We start from the raw sequence: 16,502 nt of genomic DNA, 5'->3' as shown, positions 1-16,502 counted from the left end.
AAGTCTGGAGTTGAATAGTAAAGGGCTGAAGCAGCAGCATGGTTTAGAGGGAGGAAAATGTGCATGAGAAAAAATTCATTCCAGTTCTAAGTATGCACTAGCTGATTGCCACCAGAAGAATTTCAGGGGAGGAATTCCAGAATCTTGTTAAGTTCAGTGCTAGGTGATAATTATTCATTATCCATTGACTTTAAAAGATTTTGCAGTGTTGGAATGCATGATAATGTTAATATGACAGCAAAGTTCAAAAAGTAACAAATATTTTCCTGTCATCTGAGAAGAAATATTAGTGAAATATGAAAGATTTCATGACAAATGTGCACTAGTTTCTTGTCTGACAGCTTCAGTTATTACTATAACAAAGGGATTGGTATTGAATAGAAAGAATTGCTTTTTATTGTTCCCTTGACTAACTTGGGAAGTTTTTCCTCCAGAATTGATGATAACATCACCATCACAGCTGGGACAAGTATCTGGCAAAATCACTAAAGAACTAACCAAAAATAAACTTCAGGAATAGAAAGATTTACTATAGCTGAATAGTGTTTCTTGCATTCGGGGAAATAGAGCAGGAACGATACACTGGGTATCACTTTAGGTATGAATGTAAATGTGTCATAATTTTTTAATGCCTTATAAATATTTAACATGAATTCTGTGATGGTGTGAGGTAATGGACCTAGGAAAGTGAAAGCTTTTGATTTATACCAGGCAGAAGCAGATCAAATTTCTGCTTGTCACTCTGCTAACAATAGTGTGCAGGACTGACCACTGTATAAATAAGAAGGCTGTTTACGTGTTAGTTTTGATTTTTTGGAGCCTGTCATAAGAAGGGCCAATTTAGTAGTCAATGACAGTTATATATTCATTTTTCTGTTGGGAATTGAACTGTGACCAACAGTTTATTTTTATAACGGCCACCAAACAGATTTCAAATACCATTGTTTTTCTGTCATGATCTAACTATAATTTTGGTCCAGCTGTACTTATTTGTGCGTGTTCATTTTGTTTATTCCAGATCCATGTTTACACTAACGGCTCTCATATGGACCAGACTGTTGGCCATTTTTCTGTCACAGAAACGGATCTCATTAGACAACCTGATAACTATAAACAGGTAATGCATCTGCAGTGACCAGGGCCATATACAGGTTTTGTTTCCACCAGGAGACTTGCCATTCTCTCAGTAGAAAACACAAGTGTGAAGTCTTTCTAGCTTTTTCTCCCACAGCAAAAATGGCTGCTCTGGGAGAAAAATAACCAGGGAACAACCAGGGTGTCCCAGGGAAGCTGGGGTTGCAGGAGGGCCCCAGGCCAAAAGAGAGTCCCACTTACCTCTCGCAGAGCCCGAAGAGCCGGAGGAGATGCGCACGGCGTTACCGCTGTTGAGGGTGATTAGCTGCGTGTATATTCAGCTGCGGCCGGGCAGCGTGGGCGGGAGACGCCGCCCGGCAGAGATAAGAAGCGGCTCTGACGATGCGGCGGGGCGGCTGACGAATGGAGGCTGGAGGGGAGAGCCCTCACATGGAGGGGATCAGCCACTGCGCCCGGCAGTGTGGAAAGCCAGGGGCGGAGCCAGGAGAGGCTTCGATGGGAGTCGGCAGTGATGCTGGCAGCAGAGTCGGCAGCGACGCCGGCAGCAGAGCCAGCAGGGAAGCCGGCTGTAACGCTGACAGCAGCGCCGGCGGGGAAGCTGGCTGTAATGCCGACAGTGGCGCTGGCAGGGAAGCCGGCAGTAACACTGGCAGCAGAGCCATCTGGAAAGCTGGCAGCGACGTCAGCCGCAGAGGTGGCAGTGAAGCAGGGAGCGACGCCGACAGAGGGTCTAGCAACTGCACCTGCAGCAGGACCGGTGGCAGCACCTACGGAGAAACCGGAGGCAGGAGCACAGAGAGCAGCGTTGGGGCAAGCCGGTGCTGAGATCTAGAAGTGAGCCTGCACGGAAGCCTCGGAGAAGAGGTAACAAAGGGGCGTGTCCAATGGGGCCTCATCGGGCCGCACCGGAGGGTGGCCGAAGACCCGAAGTGGGGTTGGACGGTGGACCTTCGAGGTCCACAGCAGCCTTAGGAGGAGGCGGTGACTCAACACCCTAATGGGGTGAGCCGCCGGGGGTGTGGAATCCGGGCCCGGGGGAATCCACGCGGCCCATAGGCCAGAGGCACCCTCTTGGGCTTCCTGGCCCCGTAGCTTACGGGCCTTGGTTGTCACGGTGGTGGGATAGGCACGTCACGTCACAGGGTGATTAATATAGGACGGTCGGGAGTCTATTTGGAGGGACCAGGTCCGAGGACCTTGTGGACCATACACCTGGCCCGAAGACTCAGGCATGCACCTGGCAAGCCATGAGCAGAGGTTGGGGAAGAGCAGAGAATGCCAAAGGGGCCCGAAGATCGGCAACCCAAACTGGCGAGTGGCCGGGGTGTAGGGGAGGTCGGAGCGCCGTGAGTGCCTGCCAGGAGGCGCAACTACCCTGGAGGCTCCTCCAAAGGGGAACCCCTCCACTGAGGCAACATTCCAAGTTGTGGCAGGCGAGTTAAGGGGACGCCCTGACGTCAGCAGGGGTAGCCTGTGGGGTCCACCCGCGAGTCCAGGACAGACGCAATCCATAGTCCGGGCTAAGGCTGCACGGGAGCGCTTAATCGAACAGAGGCGGGCACACAGGGGTAAATTGCTTCCAGGAGACTGAATGTCTTCAAACTTTCTCCTGGCTTAACTCCTCTTGGTGTCTGAAAGTGGTGCTCCCTGTCTGCTACCCCTCCACTTCCCCCCCACCTTCCAATGCACTCCATTGCACTCATAGGTGAATGTTGCACCACGCATGTGGGCAGTCCCCCCCCACTGCTGCACTGTGTGTGGGTGCCCCCACCTCAGCTCATCCTGCACTGTTTCTATGCTGCCCCTGATGCAGGAGCAGGAAGGGAAATCTGAGGGAAGGAGGGGAAGCCTAGACCCTTTCCCTGCAAGCAGCCAGAGCCAGATGGATGGTGGCCAGCTGGGAGCCCAGGTGGCTTACATTAACCCCTACATTTGAGTTGCGGGTGTCCAGTTAGCCCTGTCTTATTTAAATACTGGTCTCCGCTCAGTTAGAAAAAAAAAGTGGTTTCTAACATTTATCTTGAAATGCAACACACACACAAGTTCCCACTTTCAATACTGGGCTTCCAGCGTCGGACAGGCTAAAAACTCCTCTCTCTATATTACAGGCATAGTGAGGTACTGTAGGTGAGCATAAAAGTACTCAGATCAGCTTCTTATACTGGAAAAGGTATAGACAGGGGAAGGTTTATATGAAAATATCCATGTAACCTTAGTAGTGGATATAGGACTAGTTGGTGACAGGTTTTTTCCATCTTTTTTCTCTAAGTTTCAGGGTTGACTGAATGTTGACTGGTGCTTGTAATCAATACGGGTCTGAGCTTCTTTTGGCTTAGTACTTTTGCTGTGAGTAGTTCAGAAGTATAATTGCATTGTAAGAGCACACATATCCCATTCTTAATGTCAGGAGGGTTCTCTAAAAATGCTGTTGCATACCCATTTTTAAAACAAGTCAGCACAGATAAAAAGAGATTCTGGTGAAGGATGATGCTTTGTACTTCCAACAGAACCTAAACTTTGCCCTGTTTTTGCAAAGTTTCTGAATTTTATGTCCCTCTGCCATACTACCCAAAAACAAAGTTCTCAATGTAATTTAAAAAATGCAGTTGCCTCATACTTAGAAACATTCCTGTGATTACAAACTAATGTGCAATGGCAGGCATAAACCATTTCAGATACTGGCTTCCCTCTGCTTATTATAAATATGGCTCAAAATGGGGCTCCTTGGAAATTTAGCAATTGGTTTTAAAGATTATTTCTTCAGTTCTGCATCTTCAAAGCCTCTGACTTTTAAATACCAGCACAGGTGGCAGCAGCATAAGTTACCATGTTCATTACCAAATGGTTTTAGTATAAACATTGTGAAATAGGTTTTTCTCTCAAAGTAATGTGACATTTCTATTAACGTTACCCTGAATAATAACCAGCTTCATGGATCAATAAAAAGAGCAGCATATCAATTTGTCGTATTGTAATGTACCCTGTTGGTGAATGATGTTATAAATTATTTCCTGTTTTAGGTATCCTTCAAAGGATAGAAATGTGAAGTGGATCAAAGTGTCAAAAATTAGCTGCTATAGAAAATACATTGGGCTAGTTTTACAGAAGAGAAGAATTCATTTTCATCAAAGATTTCCTGTGAGAGAACTTGTTCTTTCCTATAATAAAACAAGAGATTTCATTCTGACAGAGAAAATGTGATTGAATACAGATAGCTATGATGTTAAACTTCAGTTTATTAAATGGAATAGTTTAGCTAACCCCTTTCTAGAGAAGTTTCACAATCACTTTAACTTATTTAAAGTTGCCTTCTATAGGATTTTTGACTATAGAAGACTTTGTAGGATAGTTTTATACATAGCTTTTACCAGCCATTCTAATTTTTATGTCTTCCGAAATTTCTAGTAAGTTTCATTGTAACACTGATTCCAGGTTGAGATTTTTCTCACTAGTTAGGGATTAAACCCAATTCCTAGTGGGTTAGTCATGTTCCGTTTAGACAGTCTTCCCCTACAGTATAAATTGTGTGAGTGGTTATGTAGCATTGGTGAAATCTTTTAACTTCTGTGTTTATCCTTGAGATGGTATCATTACAGCAGCAGGTTAAACTATTCCTGTACTTTGGGGATTAAAAGGTGCTTAATGGAAATGCAGTGGTGTTTTTAAGGGTTGGAAATGTGAACTCACTAATTGCTAGGGTATTTACACATACAATTCCTGGATACTGTGAGTAAATTGCTTTTTTACCACATGACTGCTCTGACTTCTATGAGCATTCTCTGGCTTTTAAATTGTTGAATTAATTCACTGGGGATAACATGGAAGCCATTTCTCTGCACTTTCAAAGGGTTAAGAAGCATTCTGTGCGCTCCCATCACATTGAATGCTGTCTCGGCAGAGATACTAACACTTGATCCAGCTTCTCTTCACTGGGGAGAATGAGGTTGCCTGGGAGCAAGACTGCCTTTTTGGTCCATAGTGATGGATGCCAAGCCTTTTTCCCAAAGAAGCTGAGCCAGAATTTTGCTTGCTGGTGAAGACCTGCAGTGCGGTATATACTTTCCTTGTCTACACATTATCTGTTGAACATGGAAGTTCATTGTGGCAGGGAACATACCTTATTGTGTATAAAGCTCTTAGCATATTTTGGCACTATACTGAGAGCCTTGGATGTCTTTGTAACATGTAGGATTTTAGACTGTATTAGTAGTGACCATTTTAATACAGTCCTCCAAATCATTCCAGGTTGAACTGACCATTGTTGTTGATGTCTTGCCACATCCCAGGTATGATTTAGAATTTTGGTTTTTAGCTCTGTGGGTCACAGTCACTTGGGAAATGATACCCCATCTGCACGTTACATTTAAAGCATGATTAACTAGTTAATCACAGCTTAAGTTGTGACCCAGCCATATATCCAATCAATTAATGGCATGACAAAATCAGGAATAAGCCACAAAGTTATTCCACAAAAATTGTGTAATAACTCTGTGGCTTATTCTTATCATGCTTTTAATTGACCACGTAGCCAGGTGCTCCCCTATGGCTGGGAGCCCCATCAGGTGACGGGGCTCCCAGCTGCAGGGGTGCACCACCCACTGCTGTAGCTACAGGGCCTGCAGATGAGGCTCGCAACCAGGGCAGTGCCTCCTGCTATGCATGTGTAGATTGTGCATCATATCCTCTCATGCTTTTATCTGAATGTTTACAGGGGCCCTGAGTCACTTAACATGAGGCAGAGGCAAGATGAGTTGCCCTCTTGCTTTTGAATAGCATCATTTCCTGGCTTTGAAAGAGCATGGGTCCATTCCTAGCCATTAGGACAGTGGTTGTAATCTGGAAACAGATCTGAAAATTGTTTATACCTACAAGGTTAGTGTAAGCCCATTCTTGAGACATGTCTAAAACACATTTGCCTTAGTTCTGCATTACATTTTCACTGCCTCTTGTGATTTACTTTCTGCTAGCAAAATACGTCCTTCAGAGTAATTGAATTAACTTTGTCATCAAAAGTGTGACCATGCACAGATCAATGAGCTTTAGGGCAAAGCAGACCATTCACTGTTCCCCCTTTCTCTCTCTCTCTTTCTCTCACGCTGTTTTATGTGTAGAACTCGATCTTCTTGTGCTCCATCTTTGCAAAGATTAAAGGTTGAAAGCAGAACTCAAGGTACTGAGTAGGAGGCTAGCAACACTAGAGAGAATTGAGAGAATCATTGAAATTGTTGAAGTATTAAGCTAAGCAGTCACCTTTAAATGCCAGTAGATCAATCTACTGTGTGCAAGATCAGACACAGCAAATAGGTAATGCAAGGAACCACCATGTGAATATTAACAGAAACGTGTTAACACTCATGTGCCATTAGTTTTTCATTTTGTTTCTCCATTTTGTTCTGAAAATATTTTTATATTTTATACTTGTAGCATGTTCATTTAAGCTACTTTTGATGTCGAGTGTTTAGCTTCCAGAACCTAGTGGCAAATACTTGAACCCATCTGACTTTGGGCCCCCCACTACAGAAATGATATGGACAAATTGGAGAGAGTCCAACAGAGGGCTAAGGAAATGGTTAGAGGGCTGGGGAACATTACTTATAAGGAGAGGCTGAGGTTGCTGAGGTTATCTACTCTGGAGAAGAGAAGACTGAGGGGGGATTTAATAGCAGCCTTCAACAGCCTGAAAGATGGTTCCAAAGATGATGAAGCTGGACTGTTCTCAGTGGTGGCAGATGACAGAACAAGGAGCAATAGTCTCAAGTTGCAGCAAAGGAAGTTTAGGTTAGATCATGAATGACTGGTGCGTCCCAAGACTGGGAGGGGCACCATTGGTAAGCGGCAGTGTTGGTGGTGAGCAGGAACTGCCCACAGACGCCAGTGTCGGGGTAGGGGGTGGCAGGCACTGAGCGGGGACCGCCTGCAGATGCTGGCATCGGTGGCACTGAGCAGGGACTGCTTGCAGTTGCCAGCAGTGGGGACCATCTGCAGCTGCTGGTGGCAGGGGGGCAAGCGGGGACTGCCCGCAGATGCCAGAGGCTGTGTTGGCGGGGCGGGGGACGGCGGTGACTGCCCACAGAAGCTGTTGGTGGCCAATCTCAGGGGGGGCATGTGGCCCCCCATACCCCCCACCCCTATGTGTTGCCTATGGATTAGATACTAGGAAAAACTTTCTCACCAGGAGAGTAGTAAAGCATTGGAACAGGCTACCCAGAGAGGTGGTGGAATCTTTATCCCTAGAGATTTTTAAGACCTGGCTAGACAAAGCCTTGACTGCGATCATATAGGTGGGGATGGTCCTTCTTTAAGCAGGGGGTTGGACTAGATCAGTGGTTCTCAACCTTTTTTGTACCAGGACCCATTTGTAAATATTGATGGGCAGTCCCAGCATCGTAAATAGTTTAAAGTAGAAAACAGCCCCCTGTCCCTGCGGGTGCTCCTCATTCCTGACCCACTGTTCCCTGCCCCCAGCCCCCCAGTGGTTGGGGCAAGGGTTAAGTGTGTGGGGTGTGGGGGGGGAGGGTGGCGCGCATGGGGCCCCAAGCAGCCCCTTGCAGGCTGGAACTGTGCCAGCCTGCAAGGGAAAGCCCACAGTTCCTCATGTTTTTCTCCTTTAAAGGAGAATCCATTTTTAAAGTTTGTTCATGATCCTTTCATATATTCTTGTGATGCACAGGTTGAGAAATCCAGGACTAGATGACCTCCTGAGGTCCTTTCCAACCCTAATTGTCTATGATTTTATGACTTACAGGTTGGATTCATTTCTGTGTTTGACGAACTTTTAGAATTTGCAATTTTTAAAAATCTAATTGTTGAGGGTTTGATTTTTAGGGATCCTTCAATTCTTAAATCACTTCCTACAGGGTGCTCATTTGTTCTAGCAAGAAGCTCGTACACTGTGTGTATGGCCTACTTCAGTCAGGTGAGATTTTACAATTTGTCATCAAAATTGGGAAGTTAAAAGGGATGAATAATCAAGTTTTAAGATAAGTCTATTGTGGGTCCTAAATCTCCTGACAGCTTCCATTTAAAACAGCTGCCCCAGATGGATGTTACAGATTGGCTGATTATAGGTTTTATTCTTTCTCTGTGAATGATTGTCTGTGGTTTGATTTCATGCAAAGCTCTAAAGAGTTTCTTTTCCATTTGGAAAGCATGCCTTCAAAGTGTAGGTGTTAGGAACTGTTTTGCTTTTTTCATTTTTTAGCAATAGAAGATGCTGAACCCTATCTAAAGATTGCTTTGAGAGATATCTGAGGCTGCATTTTCAGACTCAAGTCACCACAGGTTCAGGGCTGTCTGTAGGTGTATGCACTTAGGTGCAAAAAATGACTCCAAACTTCCTTAGCCTGACAAAGGGTTTTTGAACCCCAAAGTTTGCTTAATAATTATTTTCCAACTATTTGGGTTGGTCTAATAAAAGATATCAGATTCACCCAAGGAACTTTGTCCAACTTTTCAGAGCACTCTAACCACACATAGACAGGTTGAAAATTAGACTAGCTGAGCACAGTTTTTGATGCACAAATTTTAGGTATCCTTTTTCCCTTGTTACTGTTGTATGAGAGTACTACACATAGGATATATCACAACACAATAGCTAAAGCAAAGTCTCTGAAGGAAGAGGCCTACATTTTTGTACCCATCACCAGAATACCAGAGTATTTGCAGAAGTGGATGTAAATCACTAGCTACTTTGGATACAATGGAATAACTGAGGAAAAATCATTTTACTTGCACATGCTATTTTAGTTTCTATTGAGTGTAATCTTAGTGAAATCCTGTGAAATTTGGTTAGTCATTGGGATACCTTGTCACTATGGTTTTATTAATCAGTAGGTTGAATTGGCCCCAAGTCCTCTTGATTGTACACAAAGCACTGTGGCTATTAAAGTATAGTTATTGTTTCCAAATGTACACATATACTAAATCACAATGGAATTAGTTCCTGATAATTAGTCAACTCAAAAGGTACTGACCTGTTTCTCACAGTGTACCATCAGTAAAATGATGCTTGCAAAGGATTGGAAACTTTTGCTTTTCTTGGTTCAACGCAGCATAGATGATCAACCATTCCATTTAGCAGAATTATATTCTATTTTGGTGATGAATTCATGTAAGAGTGCAAAGCAAAAATATTAGATTACTTTACTTCCTTATAATTGTATACTATTACTTATATTAAACACTGAATTTTTGTAGCAAGACTATTAGAAACATTTGTATGTCAGTTGTTTATCTGTATGATTGTACAATTCTTAAATAGCAAGTCAGAGTGCATACAGTTTGCATTAGACTTTGCAACTTTTTCTGCTTCAGTTTATAAATGTCAAAATCATTCTTTACTATGGAAAATATATATCTCACTAAAAGTTAAAAAATTGCGAACTCCTGATAATTAGCCACTTGCAGTTAATTAGTCAGCATTACTCCTGGAATGATAAAATCATAATTTCTTATATTCCTGGATGCCAAAGGACATAGTGAGCAGCAACTAAGTTAAAAAAACCCCAAAGCTAACACTGCCAAAAAAGTGACAGCAGCGGCACAATTCAAACAAATACTTAGCCACTAGGGCTGTGTGAAATTTTGCTGGTTGTTTCATTTCGACATTGTTTCGACTCATTTCAAGCTTGAAACAGTGAAATCAAAACGAAATGACGGTCTTCGAAACAGCCTTGAAACGAGGCCAGCAGAACAAGGCCAGCAGAGCATTTTGAAAGTTTCGAAACCTTTTGAGTTTTGAAGCAGCCATCAGCCAGGTGGTGGGAGACGGGAGAACCAGGGCTGCGCTCCCAGCAGCTCCGCAGCCTCGTGTCTCAGCCAGGAGTGCAGCCCTGGCTCTCCCCGCCTCCCACGGCTGGGCTGTGGGAAGCCGATCGCAGCACAGGGGAAGGGAAATAAGCCTCGGCTCAGTTCCCCTCCCCAGCGCTGCGATTGATGGGGTGGGGGGGGGAAGGGAACTGAACCCGATTGCTCAGTTCCCCTCCCCAGTGGTGCGATCCATCGGACTGGGGAAGGGAACTGAGCTCAGCTGAGCTGCGTTCCCCTCCCCAGCTCTACAATCGGGTTGGGGAAGGGAACTGAGCCCGATCTCTCAATTCTCCTCCCCAGTGCTGCGACCAGGCTGGGGAAGGGAACTGATTCCAGCTGAGCTTAGTTCCTTTCCCCAGCCCGCTTGTAGCACTGGGATGGGGAACTCGGTTCAGCTGGGCTCAGTTCCCTTCCCTAGCCTGATCATAGCACTCAGGGCCCTTCCCCAGCCTGATTGTAGCACTGGGGAGCGGAACTGAGCAATCGGGCTCAGTTTCCTTTCCCAGCCAAATGGATCGCAGTGCTGGGGAGGGGAACTGAGCGATTGGGCTCAGTTCCCTTCCCCAGTTTGCCAGTCCCAGGCGGCAGCACCCGGCTTCCCTCTCTCATCTGGCAGGCAGATCGGGGACCCGCAACCCTGGGAGGACTGGCACAGCCCCCACAACCCTCCTGGGGTTGCGGGCCCCCGATCTGCCTGCCGGATGAGAGCACCTGTTTTGAGCTTCCCCATTATAATACATGGGTGAAATGTTGAAAGTGTCACTGTTTCGATGAAATGAAACGGAACAGTGGTTTTGAATTGAAACAAAAATTCGAAATGAAATGCTGTTCCATTGAAACCTCGAAATGCAAGTCGAAACGGAATGGTGCCGTTTTGCACTGCCCTGTTACCCACCTCTAATCACTGCAAACACTTGCTATAACCTTTTTAATGGCTTGCCATGAGGATATGATCTGGCCCATAGAGTTTCCTATTGTTTGTTGTGATGTGGTCTGCTGTCATAGGGTTACAGGACTCACAGGCTTACTTGCATGTGAAATGTCCTTGATGTTGGTGTGGATGATAGCCTTTTAAAGGTTCTTTCAATTTAACTGGAAGTATTTGAACCAATAGAAATTTTTCTGAAGGGAAATGGATACTAATGGGAAATTCCATGCTCATTCTATGCTCCAAACTCAAGATATTTCAGCAAAATCAGCTATTAAATTCAGTTTTGTGACTTGGAATCATGGAGTCATAGGAAGAAGGACCGGAAGGGACCTGTAAGATCATCAAATCAAACGAGCTCAACAAGGTATTTGTCTAGCCTCCTCTTAAAGATCGCCAGAGATGGCGACTGCACCACCTCTGCTGGAAGTGTGTTCCAGATTCTAGTTACCTGTAGGAAAAATAAGTTTTTCCTTATGTCCAGAAGAAACCTTTTCTGGACTAGCTTGTGTCCATTGGTCCGCATCTTCCCGGGGAGGCGCTTTTCTGAAAAGTTGTTCTCCTAGATCCTGGTGTTCTCCCTTGACATATTTGTAGGCGGCTATCAAGTCACCTCTCAGCCTTCTTTTGCTCAGGCTGAACAAAGTCAGATCCTGAAGTCTCCCCTCATAGGGCCTGTCCCCCAGGCTCTTAATCATGCGGGTGACCCTTCTCTGTACCCTTTTGAGTTTGTCCACATACTTCTTGAAGTGCGGTGCCTAGAACTGGATACACTACCCCAGCTGTGGCCTCACCAGTGCTGAATAGAGGGGGAGGAGCACCTCTCTGGATCTGTTGGCAACACATCTGCTGATGCACACCAGAGTTCTGTTTGATCTGTTGATGACTTTGTCACACTGGTGGCTCATATTCATCCTCTGGTGAATTGACACCCCTAGGTCCCTTTCGGATGCAGTGACAGCCAGTGCACCACCACCCATTGTATAGATATGGTGAGGGTTCTTCCTGTCCAGATGAAGGACCTGGCATTCATCCCTGTTGAACTTCATATGGTTTTGTTCAGCCCATAGAACCAGCCTGTCAAGGTCTTCCTGAATCCTTGACCTGTCCTCTGATGTGCCCACTTGTTCCCACAGTTTGGTATCATCCGCAAACTTAATCATTACACTTTTCACTCCCTCGTTCAGGTCATTAATAAAGATGTTAAAGAGCATAGGCCCGAGCACTGACCCCTGGGGTATGCCACTGCAGACGGCCTTCCAGGATGAGGCCACCCCATCAATTACGACTCACTGGGATTAGCCGCTGACTCAGTTCCCGGCCTGCCTCGCTGTAGTCTGGTCTAGGCCAGTACAGGCAGTCCTCGACTCACAGCGTTTTGAGTTACAGTGTTTCGCACTTAAAATGTTTATAAATTGACACTTTCAACTTTATGACGTAAGTTTCGACTTTACAATGCTTGATCCGATGCAACGCCATGCCAGCGAACAAGTTCGCTGCATCGCTCATCTCCCTGGAGAACATCTCTCCAAATTTCCTTGGACACTTTCTTTAAGAAAGCAGCCAAGACTCCAGAGAAACCTGCAGCCAAGACTCCTGAGAAGAGTTCAGCCAAGAGCCCTTCAAAAAGTCCAGCAAAGTCACCTCAAAGAAGTCCTTCCAAATCAATTTGATTGCTATTTACAATATAAATACACTAATGTAGCTATATTACTCATCTATAATTGATTGAATACAAAATTCTGGGGTATTTTTAGTGAAATAGGGTATTGGGCCTTGATTCAGGAACCAATCCCTCATTTATAACATTGTTTCTTATGAGAAAATTGGCTCTGAGTTACAACATTTCGACTTAAGGCATGGTTTTCACAAAACGGTTGTGTTGTAAGTCCAAGGACTGCCTGTACTCTCCAACTTAACTGAGAGGATTTCATGGGAAACAGTATTAAATGCCTTGCTGAAATCTAGGTAGATGACGTCCACCTCCTGTCCCATGTTCAGGTGATCATAAAAGGACACCAGGTTTGTTAGGCATGACCTCCCCTTTACAACGCCATGCTGGTTGCTTCTCAGTACCTCACCAGATACAAGCTGGTGGTTGATGGCCTCCTTAACAATTTTTTCAAAGATCTTCCCCAAGACTGAAGTTAGACTGACCGATTTATGTTTGGCAGGGTCGTCCCTCTTTCCCTTCTTAAAGGTGGGAACCACGTTCACCTTTTTCCAGTTGTTAAAGACAACTCCTAAGTTCCACATCTCCTCGAACAGCCCTGCCAGAGGCACTGCTATGAGCTCGGCCAGCTCTTTCAGCACTCTTGGGTGAAGGTCATCTGGACCAGCCAACTTGAAAACATCCAAATGATTTAAGAGTGTCTTCACTTGTTCTGGACTGATTTTATGAGGACCGCTGTCATTGCCTTATTCCCTGTGCCCCTGGTCGGGTGACCAGTTCTCACTTGGTTTCAGGAAAACTGATGCAAAGTAATTATTAAGGAGCTCTGCCTTTTCATGGGGATCAACTGTGGGCTTCCCTCCATGTTCAGTAGGGGTGCCACAGTGGAGCTTGATTTTTTTCTTCCTCCCTATGTACCTATATAAGGATATTTTGTTATTTTTAATATTAGTTGCCAACTTGATTTTCATGGATGCCTTGGCTTTCCTTGTCTCACGTCTGCAGACCCTGGCCACATACGCATACTCTTCTCTGGATTCCAATCCATTTTTCCATTTTATGAATCATCCATCCCGCCCCCGACAAACCCGCCAAATAAGGATGGGTATTTGCCTTCGTTCATAAAAGAATGCTTATAATGTAACCTCACCATCTGGTTTGGGATACTGTGCCAGTCATTATATTAAGAACTTACTTTGATATGACCTTTTTGCTTTCAAGGGCAAAACTTCAACTGGTATAAATTAGTACTTCCCCTCCAGAGCTATGGCAAGTAATTCCCACTGAGGATCTGGCCCTTACTAGTCATGCCTCTGTTATTTTTAGTAGGACTAGAGTGCTACTGTAGCCACGATGGTCCTGGAAATATGTGAGGGGTGATTTTTTTGGTAATATTTTTTATTGGACAATCTGTATGTCTGTGTGTATAGGGAAAAAGAGAAGATCCAGTAAAAGATATCACAAAAATGCCTTGCTTCTATTACCTTTGCTAGTTTCATTGTTATAGCACTACAATCATTGTGGAACTATTGTATAGTCCAACCCCCTACTTAAAGCAGGACATATTGTTTGTCTGTAATTGTTGTAAATAACTTTCTAAGTTATGGCTATCTTTGACCAATTTATCCACTTGTCTCAAATTCCTTAAAAAAAAGTGAGAGAGTGCGCAATAATTTTTTTCTTGGGTGTGGCCATCTACCAAGGGGAAATTTTGGGGAGGTTTCAGATGAATTATGTAAATCTTGTAAGTGCTTGGAAAGCATGCTTTTTTCACTTTAAAAATAATTTTTTAGTTGTTTTGAAACATAGAACGTTCACCAGTGGTTTGATTTATCACGCCAGATGGTTTATTTAATTCGCTTTCAGCGAGGCTCAAGTGTGGTGGATTTTGTTGTTGTCGAAAGTTTGTAGGTTAATTTCTTGAATCATATGCTATGGGGTTATTTATTTATTTATTGACCTTATGAAGGCTGGTATCCCAGCCTGGCTTGCCCTGAAGTCACTGGAAGCTTTAGCATTGGCTTCATTAGGCATTGGATTGTGTGAGCTCTTGATGAGAGTTGTGAACTCAGCAGTTTGACCAGGGGACTTGCAGAAAGCAGGACCCTTGGACTGTTATATTACCAGACTGCAGCCAAAACAGTTCAGCTCCTCCTCTTGAAAGCTAGTAGGCTCTGCAGAAAGAAGCCTCTCTCTTTTTACTTTTTGTCAGACTTTCAAGGTACAGCTTTTCTAGTCTAATGTTGTTCAGAGGGTGCAACTATTTTGAGCAACTTTGTTTTCCACTTAATTGCTGGCTAGTCCATCTGTAATTAGTTCTTAATGATTTAACTAGAAGAACCCTATAGTTATTGACCTTTCATCAATTTCAGGGTTCACCAGTGAAGTATGTTGGACCCATGGACACACATGGTTTCAAAAGGTCAGCTGTGACAGCTTTTAGCATTTGCATAATTATGTACACTGTAGCTCCTTGAACAAAAATAGCAAATGCTTGCCCTTTTGAAATATTCATCTTTTGCTCTCTTACTAACTTTTGACTACTTTCTGCTAAATAGTTGCTGTGAGGATGGAGGCTAGGGTGGCTGAGTTCAAGCACGCAGTTCTTGTGGGGACTCAGAGCGAGTAGGCTTTGGTGTAAATAATTCTTGTAAATGGTTTCAAAAGGCCTGTATGCCTTTTTTACCACCGGCAGAGACGGCAGTGGAGGTCTGGCAGCAGGGCCTGGAGACTGCTCCCTGGTTGGTTCCCTTGACATAATGTTGGGTGAATACTATACAATAGGTTTGATTGTATTGGTTGAGTGATGGCCCCAGGTCAATTCTATAGTTTTTTAAACTGTTTTGTTGCAAGTGTGGCTGACATGGGCCAGAGGAGGATGAGAGTGCTGGAGTGTGGAAAAGGTAGTCCCACAGCAGAGGGATTATGGAAGCAGAGTCTGTTGTACTATTTAGGGCATTGGCACTCTGCTACTCCTCCTGTGTAAAAGAAGAAAACACCTTCCTTCCCATGAGCTGACCAGAGAGAAGGACCTTTAGGATATGGAGCTGCTGTGGATCACTGGGGAAGCCAGGGACTGAGAAGAGCCAGGGTCTCAAAGCCAGAGGCTTGCCCTTTGTGAAGCCATGCTAGGGCTGACTTCAGGGGATCTTCCCAGGACAGGGAGACTGAATGAGGCTGCTTTTGTGGGAAGTCTTGAGGAAGAACTTTCCTCTTCCCTTGTCCCATAAGGGGCATTGATTTTCCATGAGATTTGCTGCAGTAAGGTATTTCATCAGTGAAGTACTTGGAAACTTTGGACTAGCTGAGCAAGGAGATTTAGAAATGGGCAGGAAGGGAAATTTGGAATTGGTTTGGTAGGAACCTAGGATTGGGAATGTGTGAACGAAATTGGGGCTGGAGAACACTAGGAGTTACTTGACTGGACTTGGGAAAGGAGCTGGAGAAAGATAAGGAGAGCCTTGGGCTGCTTGGAGAAGAAGCAAGAATGAGAAGAAGACTCTGGGTCATGAAAGAAGCCCAAAATTCCAGAATCTTGCCATTCCCTGTGGTCAGAAAATATCTGTCACACCTGGAAGCAAAGTGGCTCATCTCCCTTTAGTGCTGGTCCACATAATAGATGGCAACTTACTACTGCTATCCATCATTCCATTAATTAAGATGACTAAAATCTGTGTGATGGATCTAGAAGTTTCATAAAACCTCTGTCATTTAGTGTGCAGCCTAGGTGTCAAACCTGCCTCATGCCCTGGGCTGGATCTGAACCTCAGGGCTCCTTGAAGGTCAGATCCAGTCTGAAGCACACACTAGCGGTGGCAGCAGTATCTTCAGCATCTCTGGCTCTGGAACAGGGTACATGGTAGTGACAGCTCTGGCTCTCGTTGTGTGCTCCATGCCGGAGCTGGTTCTGGTTCTGGTTCTGCATGCCCCTTCCCATGGTGGCAGCTCCAGGTCTTGCATGGAGCAGGTAGCAGCAGCAGCAGTGCCTCCTCCAGCATT

General features: G+C 44.7%; 1 protein-coding gene across 4 annotated transcripts in view; it reads left to right on the top strand.

Annotated features, from left to right (window-relative positions):
* Positions 1-16,502, top strand: part of TEDC1 (tubulin epsilon and delta complex 1) — a 155,415-nt gene that overhangs the window by 50,931 nt on the left and 87,982 nt on the right. For 3 of the 4 annotated variants that reach the window (XM_059728257.1, XM_059728258.1, XM_014605154.3), the window contains one exon: positions 1,019-1,117. The exons of the other annotated variant lie outside the window; for it this stretch is intronic. In XM_059728257.1, the coding sequence (XP_059584240.1) occupies positions 1,019-1,117 (99 nt within the window). The remainder of the gene's footprint in view (positions 1-1,018; positions 1,118-16,502) is intronic. 4 annotated transcript variants of the gene reach the window in all.

The sequence above is a fragment of the Alligator mississippiensis genome, chromosome 5 (genome assembly GCF_030867095.1).
Source record: "Alligator mississippiensis isolate rAllMis1 chromosome 5, rAllMis1, whole genome shotgun sequence".
Taxonomy (NCBI): Eukaryota; Metazoa; Chordata; order Crocodylia; family Alligatoridae; genus Alligator; species Alligator mississippiensis.
This window is presented reverse-complemented; position numbering and strand designations above follow the sequence as displayed.